Source organism: Pan troglodytes, chromosome 5 (genome assembly GCF_028858775.2).
Source record: "Pan troglodytes isolate AG18354 chromosome 5, NHGRI_mPanTro3-v2.0_pri, whole genome shotgun sequence".
Taxonomy (NCBI): Eukaryota; Metazoa; Chordata; class Mammalia; order Primates; family Hominidae; genus Pan; species Pan troglodytes.
The window spans coordinates 170822684-170848197 of record NC_072403.2 but is presented as its reverse complement, the minus strand read 5'-3'; the positions used below and the strand labels follow the sequence as shown (position 1 = coordinate 170848197).

Below are 25514 nucleotides of genomic sequence, written 5' to 3'. Positions count from 1 at the left end.
GTACCCATTAAACTCTCCCTCCCCATCCCCACCACCAGCCCTTGGCAACCACCATTCTACTTTCTGTCTCTATGAATTCGACAACTTTAGATACCTCATACAGGTGGAATCGTGATAGCATTTGTCCTTTTGTGACAGTCTCATTTCCTGTAGCATAATGTCTTCAAGGTTCATCCATGTTGCAATGTCAGAACTCCCTTCTCTCTTTTATTTCTTATGGCAGGTATGTTTTCATTTCATTTTGTTTTAGAGGTCTTTTATGATAGATCAGAACTTAAAAGATGTTTCTGACATTTGACAAAGTGAAGATAGTTGTGAAGCTGTTAAGGAAAGACAGTAGCCATCACCTTGTGTATTAGAGCCAGAGTTACTCTTTGAAAGACTGTATTCTGTATAATATGTACAATTACAATTTTTAAACTTTTTTTGAGGCCAGGCGAGGTGGCCTGATTACAGGCATGAGCCTGTAATCTCAGCACTTTGGGAGGCTGAGGCAGGCAGATCACATGAGCCCAGGAGTTCGAGACTTGCCTGGCCAACATAGACTCTGTTTCTACAAAAAATAGAAAAATTAGCTGGGTGTGGTGGCTGGCGCTCTGACTGAGGCTGAAGTGGGAGGATTGCTTGATGAGCCCTGGAGATCAAGGCTGCAGTGAACTAAGATCAAGCCACTGCATTCCAGCCTGGGCAGCAGAGTGAGATGTTGTCTGAAAACAAACAAAACCCCTTTTTTGAGAGGCTTCCTTTTAGGTCAGCCATACCTGTCTGCCATGGGAAATTTCTCCCTGCCCCCTCTTTGGCAGAGGAGGGTCTTAGAGATAAGTTAAACACACTAAGCCTTTCTGTATGTAAATTATATTAGAGCCATCCCACAAATCACTGAGAAGAGCATAGTAGGTTGCACATATTTGAATATGACATTTCTTAAGGCTGTTAGAGAGGATCCAGTTAGTTTTGGTTTGGTTTGGGGTTTTTTTGCTGCCTTAGTAAATGTTAAAATGAAACATCCACCAACAGCTCTGTGGATGTGTCCTTTAAACAAAGGTTTATTGATTCTAATTATTCAAGCCTAAGTTAAGAATGTTAGCGAAGAATGGTAGGTGGTTTTCTTGGGCTTAATGTTTAACAACTGGATTAAGGGGCAAACACACTTAAAGGATGGATACCTCTGAGTAGTTGGCCTTCCACCTGATTCATTGCAACTGTTAACCCTTGAATTCAACGGGCAAAGTATTTTTGATTGATTTGCCTGAACTGAGTGAGTGGATGACTTTATTCATAAAACAGTATAACTGAAAATACTTATTTCCTGTGTTTTCTCCTAATACTGTTTCCCAAAGGCAACAGTTACTTAAAAGACTGAGGCGGTACACAGTGGCTCATGCCAGTAATCCCAGCACTTTGGGAGGCCGAGGTGGGCGGATCACAAGGTCAAGAGATTGAGACTATACTGGTCAACATGGTGAAACCCCGTCTCTACTAAAAATACAAAAATTAGCCGGGCGTGGTATGGATGCCTGTAGTCCCAGCTACTTGGGAGGCTGAGGCAGGAGAATCGCTTGAACCTGGGAGGTGAAGGTTGCAGTGAGCTGAGATTGCACCACTGCACTCCAGCCTGGCGACAGAGTGAGACTCCGTCTCAAAAAAAGAAAAAAAAAAAAAAAAAAAAAGACTTTATTCATCAGCAAGCAGAGTGACCTGCACAGAGGGCGAGGCAGACCTTGTTCTCTGGAAGCTTAGTGTCTGGTACCTGGGCCAAGATGCGGGGTAAATGCTGAAATTGAAAACCCGCTAAGTGCTGTCAGACTGGGAAAGAGCCTAGGTAACGCGTGACGCAGTCGAGAGGAAAATCATCTGATGGGGAAAGGAAAATCATCTGATGGGGAAATCGGCAGACTGTATTGAGAAGTAACACTTCAGCTGAATCTTGCTTGAGGGCTGGGGGGCGCACGCGGCAGCACTCCACAGGGAGGAACAGCTGTGGTCTGTTGTCTGGTTTTGCTTTTCCCACAGCTGCTTAGGGACTCTATTCATGTGTGACTGACTGACGTCCAAGGAGGGTGATTTGGGGTTCCAGAGGGAGCCTTGGCCTCTGTTCAGGCCAGTCCCCAGGACATGGTGTGCTGTGTGACCTTGTGGGTCTGCCCCATCTAGGGAGAGGTGTAGGAGTTGGTGCTCAGATCATTGGTCCCGGAAGCATCCTCTCTGCCCGCCCCTTCATGTTAGGGTGACTGCGGAGCGCCTTTCTCCCACACTTGCTTTCTTCTGCCCAGTGGAAAGAAGGCATGGGGAGTGAGCAAGGAACACCGCTGTAGTTAAGCTCTGGAAGGAAAAGGGGGTTGTGTTCAGGGCTGAGATCTCTTTAAGCTGTCATGAGAACCATAGAGCTGAACTGCCTTTAAGTGGCTCCAACACATCTTACCTGTTCATTTCTGAAGTGTTATAGACATTTCTAATACAAAAGCAGGTTTACCTTTCATTAGGAAAACTCTGAAAGTGTGTTCACATTTCTACTGTGCCAAAATTTTAAGGTAATTTCTGAGATTACCTTGCCTCTTTGGGAATACATAACCTTTTCTATTAAATATTTTAACAGGGACAGTTTACTGAATGTACTCCCCCCTCACAATCCCTTCGCAATTGAGGAGGATGCGTAGCATCTGTTTCCACCCCTCCTCCTCCACGAGGGGCAGTGGTGAATTAGGTAGCTAACATTTTGCCATGTGGCAGTGAGAGGTGCTGGTAGGATGAGTGATTTGCCATGATCACGCTGTAAGGCACGATGAATGTATTTGGATGTTCACAGACACAGTCCCTTCCAGTGGATTTACAGTCTGGTTTCGGGGACAGACAGCAATCCCAGAGTAAATGTAAAACTGCAGCTTCAGGGAGTATGCCTGAAGAGGGCTACATGAGGCCTGAGAGTAGATGAAGTGTGTGTGTGCTGGTGGGGGTGCAAATAGGGGAGGTCAGGAAGGCATCCTTGAGGACGTGACCTCCCTGGGCAGAGGTAACAACTTGTGCAAAGGCCCTGTGGTGGGAGGAAGTAGTGTGAGTTTGGGGTTCCACATGAAGCCCAATGTGGCTAGAGAGGAAGACAGGTCAGGCCATGCCTTGTAAGCCATTCTTGGGTGTTTTTTAGTTTAACTTGGGGTTTTGACTGGGAGGTGACATGATCAGATTTGCCTTTTGAAAAGTTGACTGTGATCTGTAATAGGAAAATCACAGGAGGCAGGAGACAGCAAGGGTAGTTATGGTAGACCATTGAGGGAGCTCATAGCTTGGACCAAGGTGGTGGTGGTGGTGGTGGGAACAGAAGTGGATGCATTTGAGAGTTCTTTGGGAGGTAGAATTGATAGTGCCTGGTGATGGGTTGGATATGCAGGGCCAAGGGTGGTGTCGAGGCTGACTTCTCGTTTCTGGCTTGCGCAAGTGGATGTGTGGTGGTGCCATCGCTGAGATAAGTAATCCTGGAGAAGGACCAGGTGTGGGGGAAGGTGGGGAGTCTGGATTTGTTGTTACATGTTAATAAGTTTGTGACAATCGTTGATGAAAAAAGTCCTTGCCTTCTTTCATTACTATATCCACTGCCCCCCAAAATATTAAAGGACCAGACTCCTTAAACTACGTTATTTTTAAATCCAAATAATTCAGTAGCTTTTTGTTTTCCCTAGTATATGTACACACCGTACATACCTAAAGTTAAGAGGAAGGGTTAATTTAGTGCAGTGTTCTCAAAATTTTGTGTACACAATTGTCTGGAGACTGTTGATTCCTGGGTCCCTTGAAGAACTAATAATGACTTCCATCTCTAGGGTGAGGTGCAGGCTGGGTGCTTATGTTTTAAATAAGCTCTCCAGATGGTACTGCTGATTCAATAGGAAAAGGGCAGTTATTATATATTCCTTTCTCCTGCACCCCAATCAAGCCCAGTGTGATTTCAGAGCACCCATTTGGGTGAAAGCAGTCACTTGATGCCCAGCCACCTTCTTACAGTCCGGCTGAAATGCCAGGAGTGCTGTTATTGGTATTTGGGACTCGAATAGGGGCTAGGATGACTCTCTGAAAAAGAGCCATAAAAATAAGAATTTCATAGCTAATTTACTGCTTACCTATACTTGGGCAGGCCATTCAACATAATATTCTTCTGACTTGAGTTTCTCTCTGCAGGGAGTCCAGTAGCAGAGCTTCATTTGGCAGTGCCCAGTGGTCTCTCACATTTTGGCTCTTTGTTTTCAAAGAGAAAAAAAGAGGCTAGACATTCCCTATAAATGGTAGGGAAGTAAGAGATCCCATTCCTTGTTCCTCTTTTCTCTTTTATTCCTTCCACACTGGCCTCTTTTGTTAATGAAATAATGTGAATTTTTTTTTTTTTTTTTTTTTTTTTGGAAACAGGGTCTCACTCTGTCACCCAGGCTGAAGTGCAGTGGCACAGTCACAGCTCACTGCAGCCTCAGTGCCCCGGCCCCCACCCCTGGCTCAAGTGATCGTCCCACCTCAGCCTCCTGGGTAACTGGGACCACAGGCACACACTACCACACCCAGCTAATTTTTTATTTTTTTGTGAAACAGGATCTCACTGTGTGGCCCAGGCGGCTAGTCTCAAATTCCTGAGCTCAAGCTATCCTCCCACCTTGGCCTTCCAAAATGTTGAGATTATAGGTGTGAGCCACCATGCCTGGCTGATAATGTGATTTCTAACAAATGTTGAATAATTATAGTTTGGGAAAGGAAAACAATATCACTTAGTGAACTATAATTTTTTTCTTAATTTTTTTAACTTAAACTTTTATATCTCTTTGACAATTTGGAGATTCTTAGGGTGGTTTGATATACCTGCTTTCTAATGGTAGTTAGATGTTTCAGCTCTATTCTGAAGCAGTGAAATTCAGTCTGCTTTCAAAGTCAGTGAATGCATTTTGAATTATCCCTTATTTCATTTCAGTAGTAACTACCTTGAGACTCCCCAAGTACTCCAATTAGTTTTTAATTTCAGCAGTAAATGTGTGTTGAAAGACCAAAGTTTGCATTATTTTCCTTCTGATGTATTTACCATCCATGCCTGTTGACATAAAAAGATTTTTCCAGACTTGGGTAGTTTTCAGAACCAAACAAAACCCTTGTGCTATAATGCGACTTAGAGACTTTTGACTGAAATGCTTGATATAGTTAATACACATAATTTTTTTCAAAATGAAACCACAAAGAGCTATAAAGAGAATTTCATAGCTAATTTACTGCTTACCTGTACTTGGGGAAGCCATTTAGCATCTGTGAACCTAAATTTCGTCAGCTGTAAAATGGGAGTTAGTTTTTAAGTGGAAAGAATGTTACATAAGATAAACGGAGACAAAGTTTTTATCGGTGAAATCCAAACAACTCATCTTAAGATGCTGTAAGCTTTATGTGTTTCTTTTGTGTTTCCCTACCCCGCAAATGTTTTTCAAACTTAACCCTGTTAGCTAAAAACTTTGGGTTCCTATAAACGGGTAAAGTTTGTCCATTGGTCTTCTCAGGGAAAAAGCAATATGAACAGTTTGGGTTATCTTAGTAAAAGGGAGGACTCTGATTTTGTCTCGTGTCCATCCTCTCTCTGTGTGTTCTAGTCGGAATTCCCTTATCAGTCACATGGGTACCACCTTCATGTTTTGAAGCGCTATTATATCCCATTATGTGCTTGGTGCAGGGACAATAAAAATAAGATTGGTTTTGCCTTTAAGGAGTTCTCAGTCTCCTAGTGAAAGCAGATGTGTAAGCAATTACAATGCAGTGTAGTGCATGATAGAGGTCTTCACAGAAGAGAAGTGTGCCCTGGGGACCAGGGAGGGCCTCCCGGCTGGTAAGATCCTTTGGGTAAGTGTGGAGGGATGTGGGCTTCCCAGTCAGCAGTGGTCAGTTCTGTTTTCCTTTATTCATTAACCCGTTCTTAACACTTATAGGCAAACAGTAATGCTGTTTCAAAGGAAATGTAAAACTTCATTAAGTTATCCTTTTAATCTAATATACTTGAAAACAAAACCTTAAAAGCAAAATAAAAAATATCTCACCATGACCCACCTTTTATTGATAGGAGAGGAACCAGTATCACCTGAGGATCAAACTCTAGTAGTCAGTATATCAGATTTTGCTCATATTTTTAAGTTCGAAGTCACTTCTGCAACCTAATTTTGTTTTCCATTTTTGCCTGAGAGATCAATTTTAAACTGCCTGTGTGGACGGTTGTCATTTCAGATACTGTAAATAATTGTTTTTACTTTAGGATGGGGTAGGTAAACTATCATCTTAGGGCCGAGTCTGGCTGTGGCCTGTTTTTATTTGGTCTACCAGCTAAAAATGGTTTTTATATTTTTGAAGGATTTTAAAAACAACAATATGCAACGGACTCCAAGTAAGACCCTCAAAGCCTAAAATACTTACTGGCTGGCTCTTTAGAGAAACAAATGGACCAACTCCTGCTTCTAGCATAAAAATAATTATTGTTAAGCATTTATTATAACCTTGTATATATATGGCTGGACTAATATTTGGAAGCAGATCCACCCCATTGGTTCCAGTTTTTAAAAAATTGTTCTCAAAGAACAGAATGTGTTTTGTTAGCCAGTGTTGAGCACATCATGGACTCTGAGCATGGACTCAGAAACTACTGAGGAGAGGCATCGTGGTGCTGAGGTAATGTTTTAAACAAAGCTGGTGTTTGGGTGGGTCTTTGTGTAGAGAAAGTGGCAGTATCTTGTGTCACACTTGCTAAGCTATTGTGTAATGACAGATTTCTGGCATATGCTAAAAGAAAGCAATTTGTACCTGATGTTTGAGTTGGAAAGAGAATGTTATGTAAATGAATTGCTTTTTTCCTCATTGATAGTTTAAAATGAGCTTTTGATCTACTATAGTCTGTATGTGAATTTCTGACTGCAGATGTTTTGTAAGTCCATTCCTGATTCAGAACACCCTGTCTAAAGTACAGCTCCATCTCTGTCTGTGCCGTGCCCCACTTTACTGCACTCATAGAACTCGGTCTCCACCTATAACGCTGTCAGGTGCTTGTTTATTTGTGCTTTTTGTCTTTTCTGGCAGCAAAGCAAGAGGATAGGTGTTGTTTTTGTGTTTTTGAGATGCGGTCTTGCTCTGTTGCTCAAGCATGAGTGCAGTGGTACAATCATAGCTCACCACAGCCTTGAACTCCTTGGGGGGACCGCAGGCGCTCACTACCACACCTGACTAATCTTTTTATTTTTATTTCTATAGAGATGAAGTTTCACACTGTTTTGTGCAGGCTGGTCTCAAACACCTGGCCTCAAGCCATCCTCCTGCCTCAGTCTCTCAAAGTGTTGGCATTATAGCCATGAGCCACTATGCCTGGCCCAAGTTTGTTTGTTTGTTGTTTAGCATTATTATTTTATAGCAAACTTTAAATTCTTGTTTATTGGCAGGATAAATAGAGGGAAGGAGGACGAGCAAATAGGTAAACATACCTGCCTCCTAGTGGGTAATCTTGGGCAAGTTTTTTCACCTCCCTCTGCCTCCTCATCTGTAAACAAGATCCTGCGTGCCTGCCTGGGATGCCTGCTGAGATGGCACATGGGAAGCACCTGGCCTTATGCCTGGCCCTGGTCAGTAAGGGCTGTGCGGTTCCACTTGTACCTGATAAAATTCTAATCTGATTAAAAGCTTTACTAGCTCGTGATGGTCATTCTTTTCCTCTAACTTAGCAGCCCGATGAAATAATGTAGTAAGTAAATGTAACCTTGTTGTTTGTCCTTTTGCTGCCACGATGAACACAGCTGTCTTGCTAGACCTCTGTTGACTTCAACAGGGATAGCATCAGGTTTATTGGAAATTCACATATGGGACAGTCCAGTGGTGGTGGGTTGGACAGAACAGCAACTGCTTCCCGAAAGCTTGCAAAAAGCATGCAGTTTACACAGCATTCTTACTTAACATACTCCCCCTAACAGCCTCCACCTGGCAGCCTTAAAGTGCTTGCGGGCTGGGGGCTCAGATGTTCCCCATAGATAAGGAATTGATTTCAGGGTTGGCCACTAGGATTCCTTAGCTCGGAACTCCATACACACATTCTTCTTAAGTTATTGATGTTAGGTACACCTGTACAACCACCCTGCATAAAGTTCGTTCATTCAACAAATAGAGCACCTACTTTGTGCCAGGTTTTCAGGTACTGGGGAGACATTGGTGAACAAAAAGAGGCTTTTAAAGGATTATCACCTGCTTGGTTGACAGTCACATCCAGTGAATGGTGGAACCCATTTCCTGCTAATGTGTATTTGAGCCTGAAATGCACATTGTCCCACCTTTCCTCAATGGCAAAATGCTCTGGAAAGGAGGTGCTGGTCTGACTAAATAAAATGGGCTTTCTGTTTGGAGTTGTAAAGTGCCTTCCTCAGCCCCTCCTGAAAGAAAGACCTGCTTTCAAGAGGCTTATATTGCAGGGGGAAAGACACATGTCTAATACATTGTCAGGGGGTGGTGAGCGTGCTACTGTAAATTTTCACCTAGGCCTTGGCAAGAGCTAGAATTAACTTTCATTCTTTACTGACTCTTTGAAGCGTTAAAACCATTGGGCAGAGTGACTTACGAGTGGGCCCACTGTGATGTGTTTTTGTTGGTTTTCTGGTAAATCACTTTTGGGTTGGACAGTGAACCATGATGGTCTTTCTTCAAGAACTTGTTTTTGCAAGGGTTTGGTGATAAGTCCATCATTTGCCAAACCCACTTACTCTTCCATCCTTTCTCAGGTGCTGTGGTTCAGGGAAATGATTGTTTTGATAGTATTTTACCTATTGCACCATTACTTCATCTGTAAATTTCTTATAAATTATGTCTTGGGATCCAGCCTTGCTTTTTTTTTTTTTTTTTTTTGAGACGGAGTCTCTGTCTGTCGCCCAGGCTGGAGTGCAGTGGTGTGATCTCGACTCACCGCAAGCTCCACCTCCCGGGTTCACGCCATTCTCCTGCCTCAGCCTCCCGAGTAGCTGGGACTACAGGCGCCAGCCATCACACTCGGCTAATTTTTTTTGTATTTTTTAGTAGAGACGGGGTTTCACCATTTTAGCCAGGACAGTCTTGATCTCCTGACCTCATGATCCGCCCGCCTCAGCCTCCCAAAGTGCTGGGATTACAGGCGTGAGCCACTGCGCCTGGCCTGTTATGTTTTTAAAGAGAAAATTGAACCACAGGTCACTTGGTTAAAGCTTAGCACATAAATATGAGATTGGAATCACTTTATTTGTAAACATATATGTAGTGTATATTGGTACAGTATTTTCATTAAGGTGTGTTTCATTGCCTCAGTTAAATAATTAAGGGTGTTGGCTTCTGGGATGTTGAAGTATTTGCTTACATAATCCATTGCTGTTTGGGTGAGACTCTTAAATGGATTTAGACAGGGAAATAATGGTGAGAAAACTGGATTTTTTATTTAGAACCTGGCTGAACAAGGCAATGTGGAAATAGTGTGATAACAAGGTGCATTATATAACTTGAACAAATCAACTGCAAAAAGACATTTTCAAAGAAATGGAGGAAAATTGAATAATATTTACTGAATTTGACGTATTAAGGAATTGTTTTAAATTATGTTGGATGTGATAGTGGTATTGTGATTTTTTTTTTTTAGTGCTTTAGAGCAATATACTGAAGTTTTTACAAGTGAAATAATGAATGAGGGCCTTAAAATATGCCAGCAAAAAAAAAAAAAGTGAAAGTGGTAGAGTAGAAGAAAGAATGGTGTTGAAGCTGAAAAGAGAGTGTGGAGGATCATGGTACTACTTATTCTCTCTACTTTTATGAATGTTTTCAACTTTCCATAATAGAATATTTGCTTTTAAAAAGCATGTTATAGGGTAGAAAGGGAGAGATGCTTTACTTTTGCTCGTCATGAAGCGCCTGAGTGTTGAGGTGGGAGGATCTCAGGGCAAGGGCAGGTCCCCCATTCCCTGCTGCTGGGGCAACCTTTGTGCTCTGGATCAAATGAGTAACTGATTTGATCTCATCAAATGGCCCCACCCGGGCCATCTCACCCTCCATGCACATGTTTTAAAAGGAGGTCACTACTCAAAATTGCAGCTGACTTGGAAACACATAGAACGATTTGTTCCCAGTTTTTTCCACTATTACTCTGTATTCCCAATGTTTTGGGGGGCCCATAGGAATGGGGCACAGTGCTGTGACCCAACTGGGAACAGGTCATTGTCTTAATAGCGATTTTCTCAGACTTGAAAATTGAAATGAACAAAATAAGGGGCATCTACTGGGTAGGGCTTTAGCCATTTTAAGAGATCAATCTACATACTGGGGCTGTGGGCAGGGATGGGGGAAGGAAATACAGCAAACCATGGGTTGGGGTTGGGGTGAGTGATAGGGTTGTTAAGTGTACACCATGTCTTTTCCAGTCAAGTAATGATGTACAAATTATAATGCCATTTCAGATGTAACATACTTGATACTGACAGTATAAATTGAAGAGTTTTTAAAATTTTAATTTAGTGTAATTTCAGAAACGGTGATTTTTAAAAGTAAGTTTTGGCGGGGTTTGCTTATTTAAGCAAATTTTGTAGGATTACTGATTTAGTTTGGATTTTTTAAAAGAAGCTACTTTGGTCTGGATAATTTTTGACAGATGGCAAAAGTAAAGACTGGGGTGAGTTCAAATCTTGTCTAATCGAAGTTTCTTACAGGAGAAATGTTCTTTAACATTGTATAATATTGCTCATGTGATCTTAACTAGGGGCAAAAATTTATCTCAGCAATGGCACAAGACTTAAGTATGGTTTATGTCTTATGTCCTCTAAAAAACAGGTTAGCAAAGAAATTTTTCGACCTTCTTTTTTTTTTCCTGAGACAGAGTCTCTGTCACCAGGCTGGGAGTACAGTGGCGCCATGTAGGCTCACTGCAGCCTCCGACTCCCTGGTTCAAGCGATTCTCCTGCCTCAGCCCCACGAGTAGCTGGGATTGCAGGCACACGCCACCATGCCCGGCTAATTTTTGTATTTTTAGTAGAGATGGTTTCACCATGTTGGCCAGGATGGTCTTGGTCGCCTGACCTCGTGATCCACCCACCTCAGCCTCATTGTTTCCTAGACTCACCTTCTCACTCCCAAGATCAGAAATTGGAAATCATCATTCTCAGTAAACTATCGCAAGAACAAAAAACCAAACACCGCATATTCTCACTCATAGGTGGGAATTGAACAATGAGATCACATGGACACAGGAAGGGGAATATCACACTCTGGGGACTGTTGTGGGGTGGGGGGAGGGGGGAGGGATAGCATCGGGAGATATACCTAATGCTAGATGACGAGTTTTAGTGGGTGCAGCGCACCAGCATGGCACATGTATACATATGTAACTAACCTGCACAATGTGCACATGTACCCTAAAACTTAAAGTATAATTAAAAAAAAAAAAAAAAGAAAAGAAAAAAGAAAGGAAAAACTCTTCACAGGCTTCTAAATTTGCAGAGACAACCATGCATTCCAGGTGAATAGTGATGTTTAATCTATAGGCCTTTAGTTCCCTATGTTTTCTGAGCCTAGAATTAAAACTGACTCTAGCATATAATAAGCCATCTTGGCCTTGTCCCTTACTTTTGTTTATGTGTGTAGTTACTAAGTTTACTAAGTAGTTACTAAACTTAAGTTTCTGTGTATAATTACCTGCACATTTCAGTGAAGCATGTTGGTGATGAAGTATTTATGATATACCTAGTAAAACTGAAATCACATGGTATACAATCAAGACTTAGACTTCAGGAGTTTATTAGATAAATTCTTGTTCAAGGTCCTTTCTCTTTATTTTGCCTGCCCTGAGGTAAGGAGATGAGAAGGATGTAGATTGTGTTTCTAGAAAGAATAGTTTCTTTTGCTGAATGTAACATCCTTTGATTATTTCTTTTCCCTTTCTTAGGGGAAAGTGGTGTCTAAGAATTCCAGTTTACTTCCCTGTTAGATAACACACAATGTATGTTATTCCCAGTGTAGAAGAAGTTGGTTCTTAATTAGAGACACTCACCAAAAAGGGCCTTAAAAACTAGCAGCTAATAGGTATCAGGAGCATTATTTTCATACGCCATCAGCAGGTCGGAAATGGCCATCAGTGTTACTCGGCAGTGCAGGCTTGGAACTCGGGCATGACTAGCAGTCATTTCATTGTCAGACCTATGGAAAGCAGCTCCTTTCTGCCTCCCAGATGCAGTGGACAGTAGGGAGGGCTTAGCACAGAACTCTTCCCAGCTTGGTTTTAAAATGACCCTCTTTTGAATGTGAATGCCCAGAAAGTTCCCTTCTAGTTCTAAGGTCATGATTTTCTTGCTGATTATAATGAGCACAGATGGGACTGGTTTGTCCGCTTTTTGTGTTTGTTAAGCAGCCTTGGTCTGACAGGATGTGGGTCTAGGGGCAGGAAGTGGCTTACTCTCAGAGGAAAAAGGAGCTATTTAGGATTTGAGATTTCATTACATGTTCTTGAAATTATGGGGTGGCTATTATTCTGGACTCTCTCTATATATTTTATATATATATATTATATATATATTTTATATATATATTATATATATATTTTATATATATATTATATATATATTTTATATATATATTATATATATATTTTATATATATATTATATATATATTTTATATATATATTATATATATATTTTATATATATATTATATATATTTTTTATATATATTATATATATATTTTATATATATATTATATATATTTTTTATATATATATTATATATATTTTTTATATATATATTATATATATTTTTTATATATATATTATATATATTTTTTATATATATTATATATATTTTATATATATTATATATATTTTATATATATATTATATATATATTATATATATATTTTATATATATTATATATATATTTTATATGTTATATATAATATATATATTATATGTTATATATATTTTATATATATGTTATATATGTTATATATATGTTATATATATGTTATGTTTTATATATGTTTTATATTTTATATATTATATATATTTATATATATTTTATATTTTTTTTATATATTTTATATATATATATATAAAATGTTACATAATATTTACCCTGGAATTGGTAAATACAAACTTTTCAAAAGCATAAAACCATTGGCATCTATTTAAAGATACTATTTTAGGAGTAATGTTAAAGAGCCAGAGCTACACAGATATTTTGGTAGCTGATTACCAGAAGTTGAGGGTCTCAGTTTTTGTAACCATTAAAAAGTCATCAGACGAGGATAACCGTATACCTCGTATCGAGTACTCATTTGGAGTCACTCTACCAGTTATACTTCATCACTATTCTGATTGGTCTACTTAAAACATACGTTTATATAACATAAAAATGTAACATCGTGTAGATACGTGAAAAGTCAAAGTTACTAGGAAATTCCAAGCCCCCACTTCTGTGTCAATACTCTGCCCTGTTAACGTCTGCTGCACATTAAGAATTTAGCCTTGACATTTTAAGTTTAGCCTAATGGTGGTGCTGGAGGAAGTAGTAAGGAGAACAGTTTAGAAAAGGAGGTGTGAGTGGCATGTAGTGTTACTTTTCATCATTTAAATTACTCAAAAAGTTCCTTAAAGTGCTTCTGGCTTCTCTGGGAAATGAGTTCCTGCTTCCCTGTGGTGTCAGGAGAATCGCAGGGTAGGAGACACGGCCCCTAGGATACTGGACATGGGCTGGATGCTGTATTCGAGGGATAAACCATGTATGGTTCTTGTGCTTAAACAAGCAAAAATCTGGCCGGGCGCGGTGGCTCACACCTGTAATCCCAGCACTTTGGGAGGCCAAGGCGGGTGGATCACAAGGTCAGGAGATCAAGACCATCTAACTAACATGGTGAAACCCCGTTTCTACTAAAAATACAAAAATTAGCTGGGCGTGGTGGCACATGCCTATAATCCCGGCTACTCGGGAGGCTGAGGCAGGAGAATCGCTTGAACCCGGGAGGTGGAGGTTGCAGTGAGCCGAGATTGCGCCACTGCACTCCAGCCTGGGCAACAAGAGTGAAACTCCGCCTCAAAAAAACAAACAAACAAAACACCACCACCAAAAACCTAACTAGCCATAGTCAAGTAGAAGTATACAAATATTCCAGAAGAACTAAACTATAAGGTGTTTGTAAATATTTAGATGTGAATGAGTATAAACAGAACGCATCATAAAAAATCATAAAAATTGATATTTGGTAAATTTTCCTTTCTGCCAGACTTGCTGGCAGTTAAAATTTGAAACAGTGACTGTACCGAAAGCCTTTTTATTCAGGTTAAAAGTTGTACTCCCATTTCCTAAAATAAGGACTGAACTGAGAAACTCTAGCTACAGCTGCTTGGTTTTCCATAGAGTTAAGTTGGCTCCTTAGATGCTGAAGTCTGTAGTTACGACTTTGCTTTCATTAGTAATTAGCACCTGGGCAGGTACTAACCAATGAATGCCCTTTACACCTGGCAAGAAGGAATGGGTGGGGAGGCCAGATTGTTTCAATCTAAAGGGCACTACGTTGTGGTGGGTTACGTTTTTTGGTAGACAGACACTGCCTACAGGCAACTAAGTCATTCCATTAACTGTCATTATCAATCCATGTGTGGCCAAACTTGAATTGTCCTGCTGGTTTAGCTTCCTGATGGGGAACAACAGCTGTCGCAACGCACAGTGTCTGCAGCTCCATCATGGGCCCCAGGACGTCCCACAGCAGCTAACACTGGTCTGTACTCGGGACTCTGCCACCTGGCCAGTGACTTCTGTGCGTCATGTTCCTGGGAATAGTATGACTGTCCATGATTCCTAGGAAAGCTAGAGGAATAACTGAGGATGAGGAGCTAGCACTTTGACCCCCTGTGGGGAGTGCTGGTTATAGTGGTTATCAGGGTTGTGACAAGTGGACTCTTGTGAGTTCCAACACTGGATGATTTTATTATTCCTATTACTCAGGCAGTAAAAGACTAGTACATATCCTGGTGTTATATAATTATATGAAAACTTATCAGAATGAGTTTTATAACTAGCGTACCCATGTTTTTGTTATTGTGCTGCAGATAAAATGGCGCACTGAAATTTTACTGAATTACGTGACAATTTTTGTTACAATTAATTCTGTGCACTTTTTACAAGATTTGTGGAGCTTAGATAGATGGCTGGCCTTTCTTTGGCATCTGAACATTTTCCTGAGCCCGATAGACAAGCAGATTTTTTTTGTTTGTTTTTGGAGACAGGGTTCTCCTCATGCCTGTAATCCCAGCACCCTGCCTAGTTCAAGACCAGCCTGGCTGGCAACTTGGTGAAACCCCGTCTCTACCAAAAATACAAAAGTTAGCTGGGCGTGGTGGTGCACGCCTGTAATCCCAGATACTCTGGAGACTGAGGCAGGAGAATCACTTGAACCCGGGAGGTGGAGGCTACAGTGAGCCGAGATTGTGCCGCTGCACTCCAGCCTTGACAGAGCGAGACCCTGTCTCAAAAAAAATTAAAAAGACAGGGTTCTGTTACCCAGTGTGGTGGCGCAATCATGGCTCACTGCAGGCTCGACCTCCTAGGCCCAAGTGATCTTCCCACACTGGCCTTCCAAAGTGCTAGGGTTACAGGAGTGAGCCACTGTGCCTGGCCAAGATTTCTTTGCCTTTGCGCTCACGTTCTTCTTTAACCTTAAAAGAAGAGGTCATATAAAATAATCAGGTATAATTTAAGATACAGAAAGCTTGATAGAAAGGAGTAGCCGTGTTCTACATCTTCATCCATTGCATTTGCAGATATGCCTCAGGATTATTTTATTAGTACAATTTTTTTTTTCTTTTTGAGACAGTCTCACTCTGTCACCCAGGCTGGAGTGCAGTGGTGCAATCTCGGCACACTGCAGCCTCCACCTCCCAGGTTCAAGCGATTGTCCTGCCTTATTCCCTGGTGTATCTGGGATTACCAATGTGCACCACCACACCCGACTAATATTTTGTATTTTTAGTGGAGATGGGGTTTCGCCATGTTGGCCAGGCTGGTCTCAAGTGATCCACCTGCCTCAGCCTCCCAAAGTGGTGGGATTATAGGCATGAGCCACCGTGCCCAGCCTAGCGTCATGTATTTATACTGTTATTTCCACCTCCTAAAAGTCAGCAAGGACACTTAGCTCAAGAAGGCTGATGTTGAGAGAGAACGCTTATCAGAACAGGGATCTCTGAGGAAAAAGGGAGCTTAAATGTGTGTCTCTGGAATTTCTTCTAGCCCTTCCTTTCCTTGGTGACATGGCCACTGCTATGGGTGGGAATTATAGAAGAGCCCTGACCAGTGGTGTTGATGTCTTTGCCAAGTATACTGTCAGGTCAGTGTCATAAATTGATGATATATAGAGAGAGACTTCATTTAATAGAAAATAATATTTTAAGGACCACCTTGCTGTTTTACTTCTCTAATAATGTTTTGAATATATTGATAAATACCTTTAGCAACATAGTGGTTCTCATCTCAGTCCTCTCTGTCCTTGAAAGAATGTTATTTATAACAGGGTGGTTTCTGGACTGCCCTTCTGAAGTAAAACTTGGGCATTCTAACCATATGCTTACTGGAAACCATAATAATGTAAAAAGTAGTCATTGGGTTTTCAATTGCAACTACATTGATATAATTTTGTATATAAAACAGTTTGTTACTGGGAGCAGCATTGTTCATGTAAGAAAGATGTTCGCTTCATATAATACATGGAAACAAAGTTATATTTTCAATGTTAGCCATTACTGTGACACTCCAAAAAAGGCTGGTGATGGGGAGAAAGAAGAGCTTAAAAAAAACCTACAGACAATTCACTTACCTCTTGGGCTTTTCTGCTTTGCCTGCCTTGACCGAATTAGAGTATCTGCATTTCTGCACTAAGCTGGTTGAGGTTTGCTAAGTCAATGGTAATGTTTTACAGAGCTTGGCTATTTGTTAGCCAGCATTTGTGGAAAACGACCACTGTCTGTCATAGCTAGTGCTATAATTTATTCAGTTGGCATATTGTTTATGGAGACAGTGAGATAAGGGGATCAGGATCCAGAGAGACTACTAAAATATGTGAGTCCATCTGTTGTGATCTGAGGTTTCATTAGAGAAAACCTGTCTGCTAGTACAATAAATGGAGACTTAGTAAGGATGTTTTTATATGAAGGATTATAAATCAGCAGAGGTAAATACATTAATCTTGGCCAAACAGGTCATGTCCTTTTGCATTTTCCTGATGGCAGGTTCTGCCCCCTGCCGCCTGGGCACTGTTGGTCATAGCATGACCTTGGCATCAGCTGTGAGCCGGTAAACATGGAAATGTAGGCCCCTCCCAACCTGAGTCAGACCCTTAGCCTGGGGTCCAGGAAACTGTTTTAACAAGCTCCTGGGTGATTTTTTTTCACATGTTCAAGTTTGAGCGCCTCGAGGGCCTGTGAATGGCTGCATATAAGGTACAGCTGGCCATATGTCTTAAATGACTTCAAAGGGGTGTGAGCCAGGCCTCCTCTTCCCACACCAGACTTCATGAACCATGCCTGGTATTGTCATGTTTTTGTGAGCAGCCGTGAATAGGGCTGGGGGAGAGAGATGTTCAGCCAAGAAAGTCTAAAATAGAAAGGGAATGTTCAGTTATAACAAAACAAATTTTTGTAATTAGAGTGCTGGGTTGTGCTCAGCATCATTGGAGTTAAATGTGGAGCAGTGGCTTACACTTGTAAACCCAGCACTTTGAGAAGCTGAGGTGGGCGGATCCCTTGAGGTCAGGAGTTCGAGGCCACCCTGGGCAACATGGTGAAACTCCATCTCTACAAAAAATAGAAAAATTAGCCGGCTGTGGTGGCAGGTGCCTGTGGTCCCAGCTAAGGAGGCTAAGGTGGGAGAATCTCTTGAACCCTGGAGGCAGAGGTTGCAGTGAGCTGAGATCGTGCCACTGCACTCCAGCCTGGGCAACAGAGCAAGACCCTTTCTCAAAAAAAAAAAAAAAAGTGGAGCAGCAAACTAACCCTTTTCCATCGAGGGAGGTCTCTGAAGCAAAGCTGAGCCAGCCTCTCAGCTCTGTCCTGGTGGGGCACCCCATAGCGCCCAGAAGCAGTGAGGGCTAAGGCGGCAGAGTGCAGCACGGCCATGCATGATTGGAGCGCCGCTACTGTGTTCGTGTCAGTTTGGCAGCCAGCAACTTCTAAGAACATAGAATATTTTCATTTAGAACTTAAAAACAGTAAACCCCAAAAGTTTAGTTTTTAAAAATTCGTTTTGTTTCTCCCTAAAGATTTTTATTCTTTTGAAAATGACCACAGTCTAGTTTGAATGCCATTGTTTTTCAGCTGTTTCTTATTTGCAATTGCTAAAAAGCAACAAGGAGCAAGTTAAATGTCCATCACCTGAATGGGTAGACAGAAGTGACAGCCACACAATGGAATATTCCTGGGCAGTAAAAAAGAATGAAGTGCTGGTACATGCTACAACATGAATAACCCTTTTAAACATTATGCTAAGTCATGGGATTCAGTCACGAAAGACTGCATATTACAAAATTCTGTCTCTCTGAAATGTCCAGAATAGGCCAGTCCTTAGAGACAGAAAGTAGATTGGTGGTTTCCAGGGGCTGAGGGATCAGGAGGAATGCGGAGTGACTGCCAGTGGCCATGGAGTTTCTTTTGGGGCTGACAAACTATTCCAAAACTAGATAGCAGTGTCAGTTGCATAACTCTGAATATACTAAAAACCACTGAATTATACATTCCATGGGTAAATTTTATGGTAAGTTACATTTCAATAGCTGCTATTTAAAGGACATAGTGACTCAACATGAAAGGAAAAATATACAGTTTTGTCTCTATAATTACCCAATTAAGTGAACCAAAATAGCTGCAAAGTTTTTAATTCATTTATCATTGGTTGTAAGAATTTTCCCTATCATACTCCCATTTGTGGGAGAAAATTTACTGTATCTACTTCCTATCAGAGCATTTCTAAGTATTTGAAAGGTCTTATCCAAATATTTGAAAGCTGTTAAAAGTTGCTGAAGTGGCACCTTCGGAAGAAGGCTGGAATGTTGGAAAACAGCGTTGACATTTTAAATGATATGGAAGGTCAAGCTCGCAATGTAATCTTGGTGGTGGCTGGATGGCTCTACTCAGACTGGTTTTTGAGTAAATGGCAAGTGTGATAATATAGGGATTAATCTGTTAACCACTGAATCCACTGCCTGAAATTCAGACATTCAAAAGCTCCCATTTGAATTTCCCTTTCTTATTTTACATGGTTTTCCTGATTTTTGAGTACATAAAAAAATTATTGCAAACTTTTTTCCTGCAGTGTTCTGGCCACTGAAATTAAATCTGGTTCTTTTGTCTAAGACTCAAGGGTTGCTCTACTGTAATGTTTGTGGAGGAACTGATCTTGGACTTTGCCCTCCTGTCTTGGGCTTTTATTACAGTTTGGATTTATGCTGTAAAAAGTGTGATTGTAGAGGTAATCTATAAGTTTAAAATATTCAGAGGAAATGGATGCTTCCCAAAGGAAAAATTGCATACCTATATTTATTTACCAAAATGAGGAAAATACCTGGGAAATAATTTGGCCAAATATTCAGCAATTATATTCATAGATTAGAAGCAAAATACAAAATTTGATTGTCAACTTGGTACCTTTTTCATTCCTTAGACTCTTAGAAGGCATTTTAAGATACCATTTTGATAAAATTAAACTGGGAAGACTCAGAAATCATGTTTTCCCAACTATATTCTGAAAAATCCTAGTTCCCTGGGATGCTCCGTGGAAATAACCTGTGGGCAGAACAATCTGTGAAGTGGAGACTGTGGCCCCGTCTTGGGCTGCCACTGTTGGCATCAACATGGCAGACAGACAACAGCCTTTCAGCTAAAGAAGGAAGAAACAGAAAACCCCACCTTAACCACTGCAGAGTTACGTGACCTCCAAACACTGCCCCCCACAGCATATCCCCATTTTTGTCCCTTTCCCTTTCAAAGCCAAATAATTTCAAAGAGAACTACATAGCTGCTGGCTTGGGATGGTGTCAAAAGCCAGGCAAGATGATTTTAAGTCATAGAATGATCGAGCTGGAAGATGCTCACAGATTAAATGGTCTCCAGCCACTCAATATCAGCAGCAAGGGAGAGGAACAGGGTTGGCCTGAGTGAGGCTGGGGCCACCCCTGCCGCCAGGCCTGTGTGTCAGGCTCAGGTGCTCCAGGGAATGAGCAAAGAGGATATTGGGTTTATTTTGTTTTAATAAGGCGAATTGTTACTGAGTTTATTTAAAAATAAAGCAGCTTGGGGTTTAACACCTTGCATGTTGGTTGCATTGGAGTGGTAACACCTGTGCTGTCGTGTGTCTGCCTGGAGGGGTACTTTCCCTCTTGGGAAAGTGAACACAGGTGTGTTGTCCCTTCTCCGTGAAAAGACTCTACTTGCTGGCCTTGAATAGCATTCTAGTGGGTTACTTTTCTCCTAGTGGTCAGAGAGTATTTATTGGACCTCTGGTTCCATTGGCATGTGTCCCCTAAGGGGGGAGACCCTTCAGGGGGTACTTACACCTCTACTGTCCGATGGCACTGGGTGTGTCACACCTGGCCTGTGGGCTTTGAATCTAGCATTTCAGAGTGGGAAAAGGCCTCAAGCCATCTAGTCCAAACTCTACCTGCAGATCAGGTAGAGGCCCAGTGGCAGGAAGTCATCAGCTAGGGGTCCTCAGATTACAGAGCTAGCTCTCAAACCCAGGCCCTCTGTCTCCCGTGTCTTGCCTTCCAGTGATTCCCAAATTTAGCCTCCTCAAAATCACTTGTGGAAGTGACAGCTTCCTGGGCTGCGGGTGTTTGAAAAGCTTCTGTGGGGATTCTGATGGTGAGGCTGATGTGGGAAGCACTGTGGTGTGTGATCACTGTTTGAGGCACACCCATCTTCATTAATGTGTAAGCCACTCGGGGATAGGGCTAATGCCTCTCTGTACTCACAGTGCCCATCGAGGTGCCTGGCACACCTTGCAGTAGTTAATTGGTATTTGTGGATTGAATGAACATGTTAGGTGCCCACTAGCAGGGGTTGGTCCTGTAGTCTGTGGCCATGGAACATTAGAAGAATAAAGCTATTGTGGTTCATCCTGTAGTATAGTAAGTTCTAGCTGAGCTAACCTGTAATAACACAAATATAATTTTTTTTTTACGTTTTTAAAAGTTAGAGATGGGTTCTTGCTATGTTGCCCAGGGTAGTCTCAAACTCCTCGCCTTGAGATCCTCCTGCCTTGGCTCCCCAAAGTCCTGCGATTACAGGCCTGAGCCATTATACTTGGCCAACAAATATAATTATTTATTTATTTATTTATTTTTTGCGATGGAGTCTCACCCTGTCACCTAGGCTGGAGTGCAGTGGCGTGATCTTGGCTCATTGCAACCTCCGCCTCCCAGGTTCAAGCGATTCTCTCTCCTCAGCCTCCTGAGTAGCTGGGATTACAGGTGTGTGCCACCACATTTGGCTAATTTTTATATTTTTAGTAGAGATGGGGTTTTACCATGTTGGCCAGGGCTGGTCTTGAACTCCTGACATCAAGTGATCTGCCTGCCTTGGCCCCCCAGAGTGCTGTGATTACAGGTGTGAGCCACTGCGCCTGGCCTAGACTTTTTTAAAGAGTAGATTATTAAGCAAAGGGAGAGTAGAAACAGTATTGGTTTTTCATTAGCTTCATCTGTACCGTCAACCACATGGTTCTTTTTGTCTTGGTAGTGGTACAGGAGTAAAGTTAAACTTAAATCACCACCACCACCCCCAAGCTAAGCATAACTTTTAAAAGTTTTTAATATTTTGGCAAGCCTGAGAGAAATATTGCGCTTTTTTGGGTAGATCTTAGATGACTAACTGCTTACTATACACACACCTGTACCACACGTGATTGTGTTGCCTTCACTGAACGCCGTTTTTGATAACAGTGTGTAATCTGAGGGGAATTACTAAGACAATAAAAACTGCAGACCACGCGCTCTTTTTCTCCAGTCTGCACATAGTTTGGATATGTGTGGTGGTGTGTTTAAGCCCATGGACTTGAGTTTTTTATGGGACAATCCTTGTGTGTATCAGAATCATACAGTCCCAGTACCATCTTATTCCTCTGGCATTATTGAAGATACAAGAACCAGTTGGCATTCAAATATGTTGAGTTCACTAAAAACAGTTGCTGATGAGGGAAACCTAACACCCTGATAATAAAATGGAAAGTTGGGATTTAGATGTGTTTTCTCAATTGCCAAAGCCTGGTGGTGCTGGTGCTGGTGGTAGTGCTGGTGGTGGTTGTGGTGGTTTTGAGTCTTCGCTGTATCGCCCAGGCTGGAGTGCAGTGGCGCGATCTTGTTCACTGCAAGCTCCGCCTCCCAGGTTCAAGCAATTCTCCTGCCTCAGCCTCCCAAGAAGCTGGGACTATGTATGGGCACGTGGCACCACACCCGGCTAATTTTTGTATTTTTAGTAGAGACGGGGCTTCACTGTGTTGGCCAGGCCGGTCTCGAACGCCTGACCTCTAGTGAGCCACCCACCTTGGCCTCCCAAAGTGCTGGGATTACAGGCGTGAACCACTGCATGTGGCCCCAAAGTCTGTTTTTTTTTTCCAAGCCCTTGGATAAGTAGACAAAGTTTGTATGTAAATGGTCCTGTCATCTCAGTGAATGTCTCATTTTAAATTTTGGTGAAAGCTTATGCTGTATTGTAGCACATTATTTTATCTATAACATTGAAAATAATTGTCTTTCTAAACATGGAACTGTTTATCATGCAGTAGGGTAAGGCAGTGCCATGCTGTGGTCCTTAATCTGGGGAGGATCTCCTCCCTTTTCCCCATAGAGCATTTGGAAATGTGTGTGTGGATGGGGTTGCTTTTAGATGTTCCAGTGACTGGGGACACTCAGTCGTTGGATGGCTTAAGGATGCTAAACGTTCCTGAGTGCTTGGGATAGTCTTGCAGAATGAATACTTGTGCTGTCCAGAATGACAAGAGCACCCCCAGTGGGAAACACTAGTAGGGCAATGACTAATCAGGTAACAGACATGCCCTTTAACTTAAAGCAGCTCATTAACATAGTATTCATTTACCTGTTTAGATTTTGAGTATCTTCTCTTCAATCTCTATGTAAAGATACAGATTGTAGAGCCTGCCCTATGTATGAATATATATATATATTAAAACTGTGATTCTAAGAAGGGGTTCTTAAGGTTCTGGTGTGTCCCCAACTCAGAACTGGAAATTATTCCTTTTAACAGGGCCAATGGATTCCTATTGCTGGTCCTAGTTTTATTACTGCAGTGCCAGAACAACTCCCTGATCATTATTTTTATTTTTTTAAAAGAGGATCTCACTCTTTCATTCAGGCTGGAGTGCAGTGGCTCGATCATAGCTCACTGCACTCCAGGCTGAATGATTTTTTGTAGAGAGATGGGGTCTTGACTTGTTGCCCAGGCTGGTCTCAAATTCCTGGACTCAAGTGATCTGCCTGCCTTGGTTTCCCACAGTGCTGGGATTACAGGCATGAGCCAATGGGCCTGGACTCCCTGATCTTTAGACTTGCAATCATTGTTTGAGGTTGCGTACCATAGGGAATGATTGCCCATGGGTGTCGGAGCATAGGTAAAAAATTTTGTGGAATGATCGGACCAGCTAAGAGTTGGCATTGTGTTGGAGCTGCTGGTGCTCAGATGAAGTCCTTTTGATAGGAGATGTAGATTTGTTGACTCATGCAGACCTTCTCAGTAGCTTACTTTTTTTTTTTTTTGGAGACGGAGTCTTGCCCTGTTGCCCAGGCTGGAGTGCAGTGGCCCGATCTTGGCTCACTGCAAGCTCCACCTCCTGGGTTGATGCCATTCTCCTGCCTCAGCCTCCCGAGTAGCTGTGACTACAGGCGCCCGCCACCACACCTGGCTAATCTTTTCTATTTTTAGTAGAGATGGGGTTTCACCGTGTTAGCCAGGATGATCTCCATCTCCTGACCTCGTGATCTGCCCTCCTCGGCCTCCCAAAGTGCTGGGATTACAGGCGTGAGCCACTGTGCCCAGCCAATTTTTAAGTTCACTTTCTACACGCTACTGGGTTGTTAAAACCAACCTCAGTAAAAGTATCCGTTTTACAAGTTACTTGCTTTTTCAGGCCAGGCACATTCAGGAGTTTGAGACCAGCCTGGCCAACATGGTGAAACCCTGTCTCTACTAAAATTACAAAATTTAGCTGGGTGTAGTGGCTGGCATCTGTAATCCCAGCTGCTTGGGAGGCCGAGGCAGGAGAATCGTTTGAACCCAGGAGGCAGAGGTTGCAGTGAGCTGAGATGATGCCACTGCACTCCAACCTGGGCGACAGAGTGAGACTCCATCTCAAAAAAAGAAAACAAGTTAATTGCTTTTTCAAAGGGTTGTGTGAACTTTCAGTCAGATATGAAACTGTTTCAGAACCAAAAATAAGTTATTCTAAATTCCTGCTAATCAGTTTGCAAAATGCTTAATATCTTTTTAATGTTAATTATTAGCTTTGGTTTCAGGAGATGTCATTTTCACACTGTCTTCAAACTTAGAAGAGACTCAGGTTTAGAATTTGGAGTCTGGGCCGGGCGCGGTGGCTCACACCTGTAATCCCAGCACTTTGGGAGGCCGAGGCAGGCAGATGACAAGGTCAGGAGATCAGGAGATCGAGACCATCCTGGCTAACACGGTGAAACTCTGTCTCTACTAAAAATACAAAAAATTAGCTGGGTGTTGTGGCGGGCACCTGTAGTCCCAGCTACTCGGGAGGCTAAGGCAGGAGAATGGCATGAACCTGGGAGGCGGAGCTTGCAGTGAGCCAAGATCACACCACTGCACTCCAGCCTGGGCGACAGAGAAAGACTCCATCTCAAAAAAAAAAAAAAAAAATGGAGTCTGAAATCTCGTGTGCGTGGACTCTGGTCATTTGTCTTTGTCCTAACCAGACAGTGGCCTTCAGTTCTAATTGTACTTGGGGTTCCCACTTCTGAACCAGTAGATAGCAGAGAAAGAAAGGCGGCATATCCAGGGTTCTGCATTTGTGAGCAAACGCCCCTCCACTTTAGTTTTAGTGTGTTATGTCATTGTTGGCTTCTGTGTATGTAGCTGGAGCTGCATTTGTTATTGAGATATTTGACTTGGGGCTGGTTTTCCCATCTCTAATACATGCCCTTGGAACCATAATTGAGAGAAATGCGTGCTTTTATTTTATGCTTCATAACAGCCATTTTGTGATTTAAAAAAAATTACCAGCAGGAAATGAAAGAAAAGTAGGTTTTTATATTTTAGTATGATTAAAGACTTTAAAACATGTCTCGTTGCCTCCTAGTAAACTTGAGTTCTTTAACTTCTGGACTTGGGGATTGTGGAGAAAACTTTTGAAACAAGATCTGGAAAACGATACTTCTGTACTTGTTGTACCAGTCGGGGAACCTTTAAGGCATATTGGATGCATGTCAGAGATCTCTCAGTCATAGTCTTAAATGTTATT

At 41.9% G+C, this 25514-nt stretch overlaps 1 protein-coding gene across 2 annotated transcripts in view; it reads left to right on the top strand.

Moving 5' to 3' along the window:
* EZR (ezrin) overlaps nucleotides 1–25514 on the top strand; it is a 54228-nt gene that overhangs the window by 3347 nt on the left and 25367 nt on the right. Inside the window, 1 exon segment of one of the 2 annotated variants that reach the window (NM_001280529.1) lies at nucleotides 155–223. The exons of the other annotated variant lie outside the window; for it this stretch is intronic. Within the exon segment in view, the coding sequence (NP_001267458.1) occupies nucleotides 158–223 (66 nt within the window). The 5' untranslated portion in view covers nucleotides 155–157. 2 annotated transcript variants of the gene reach the window in all.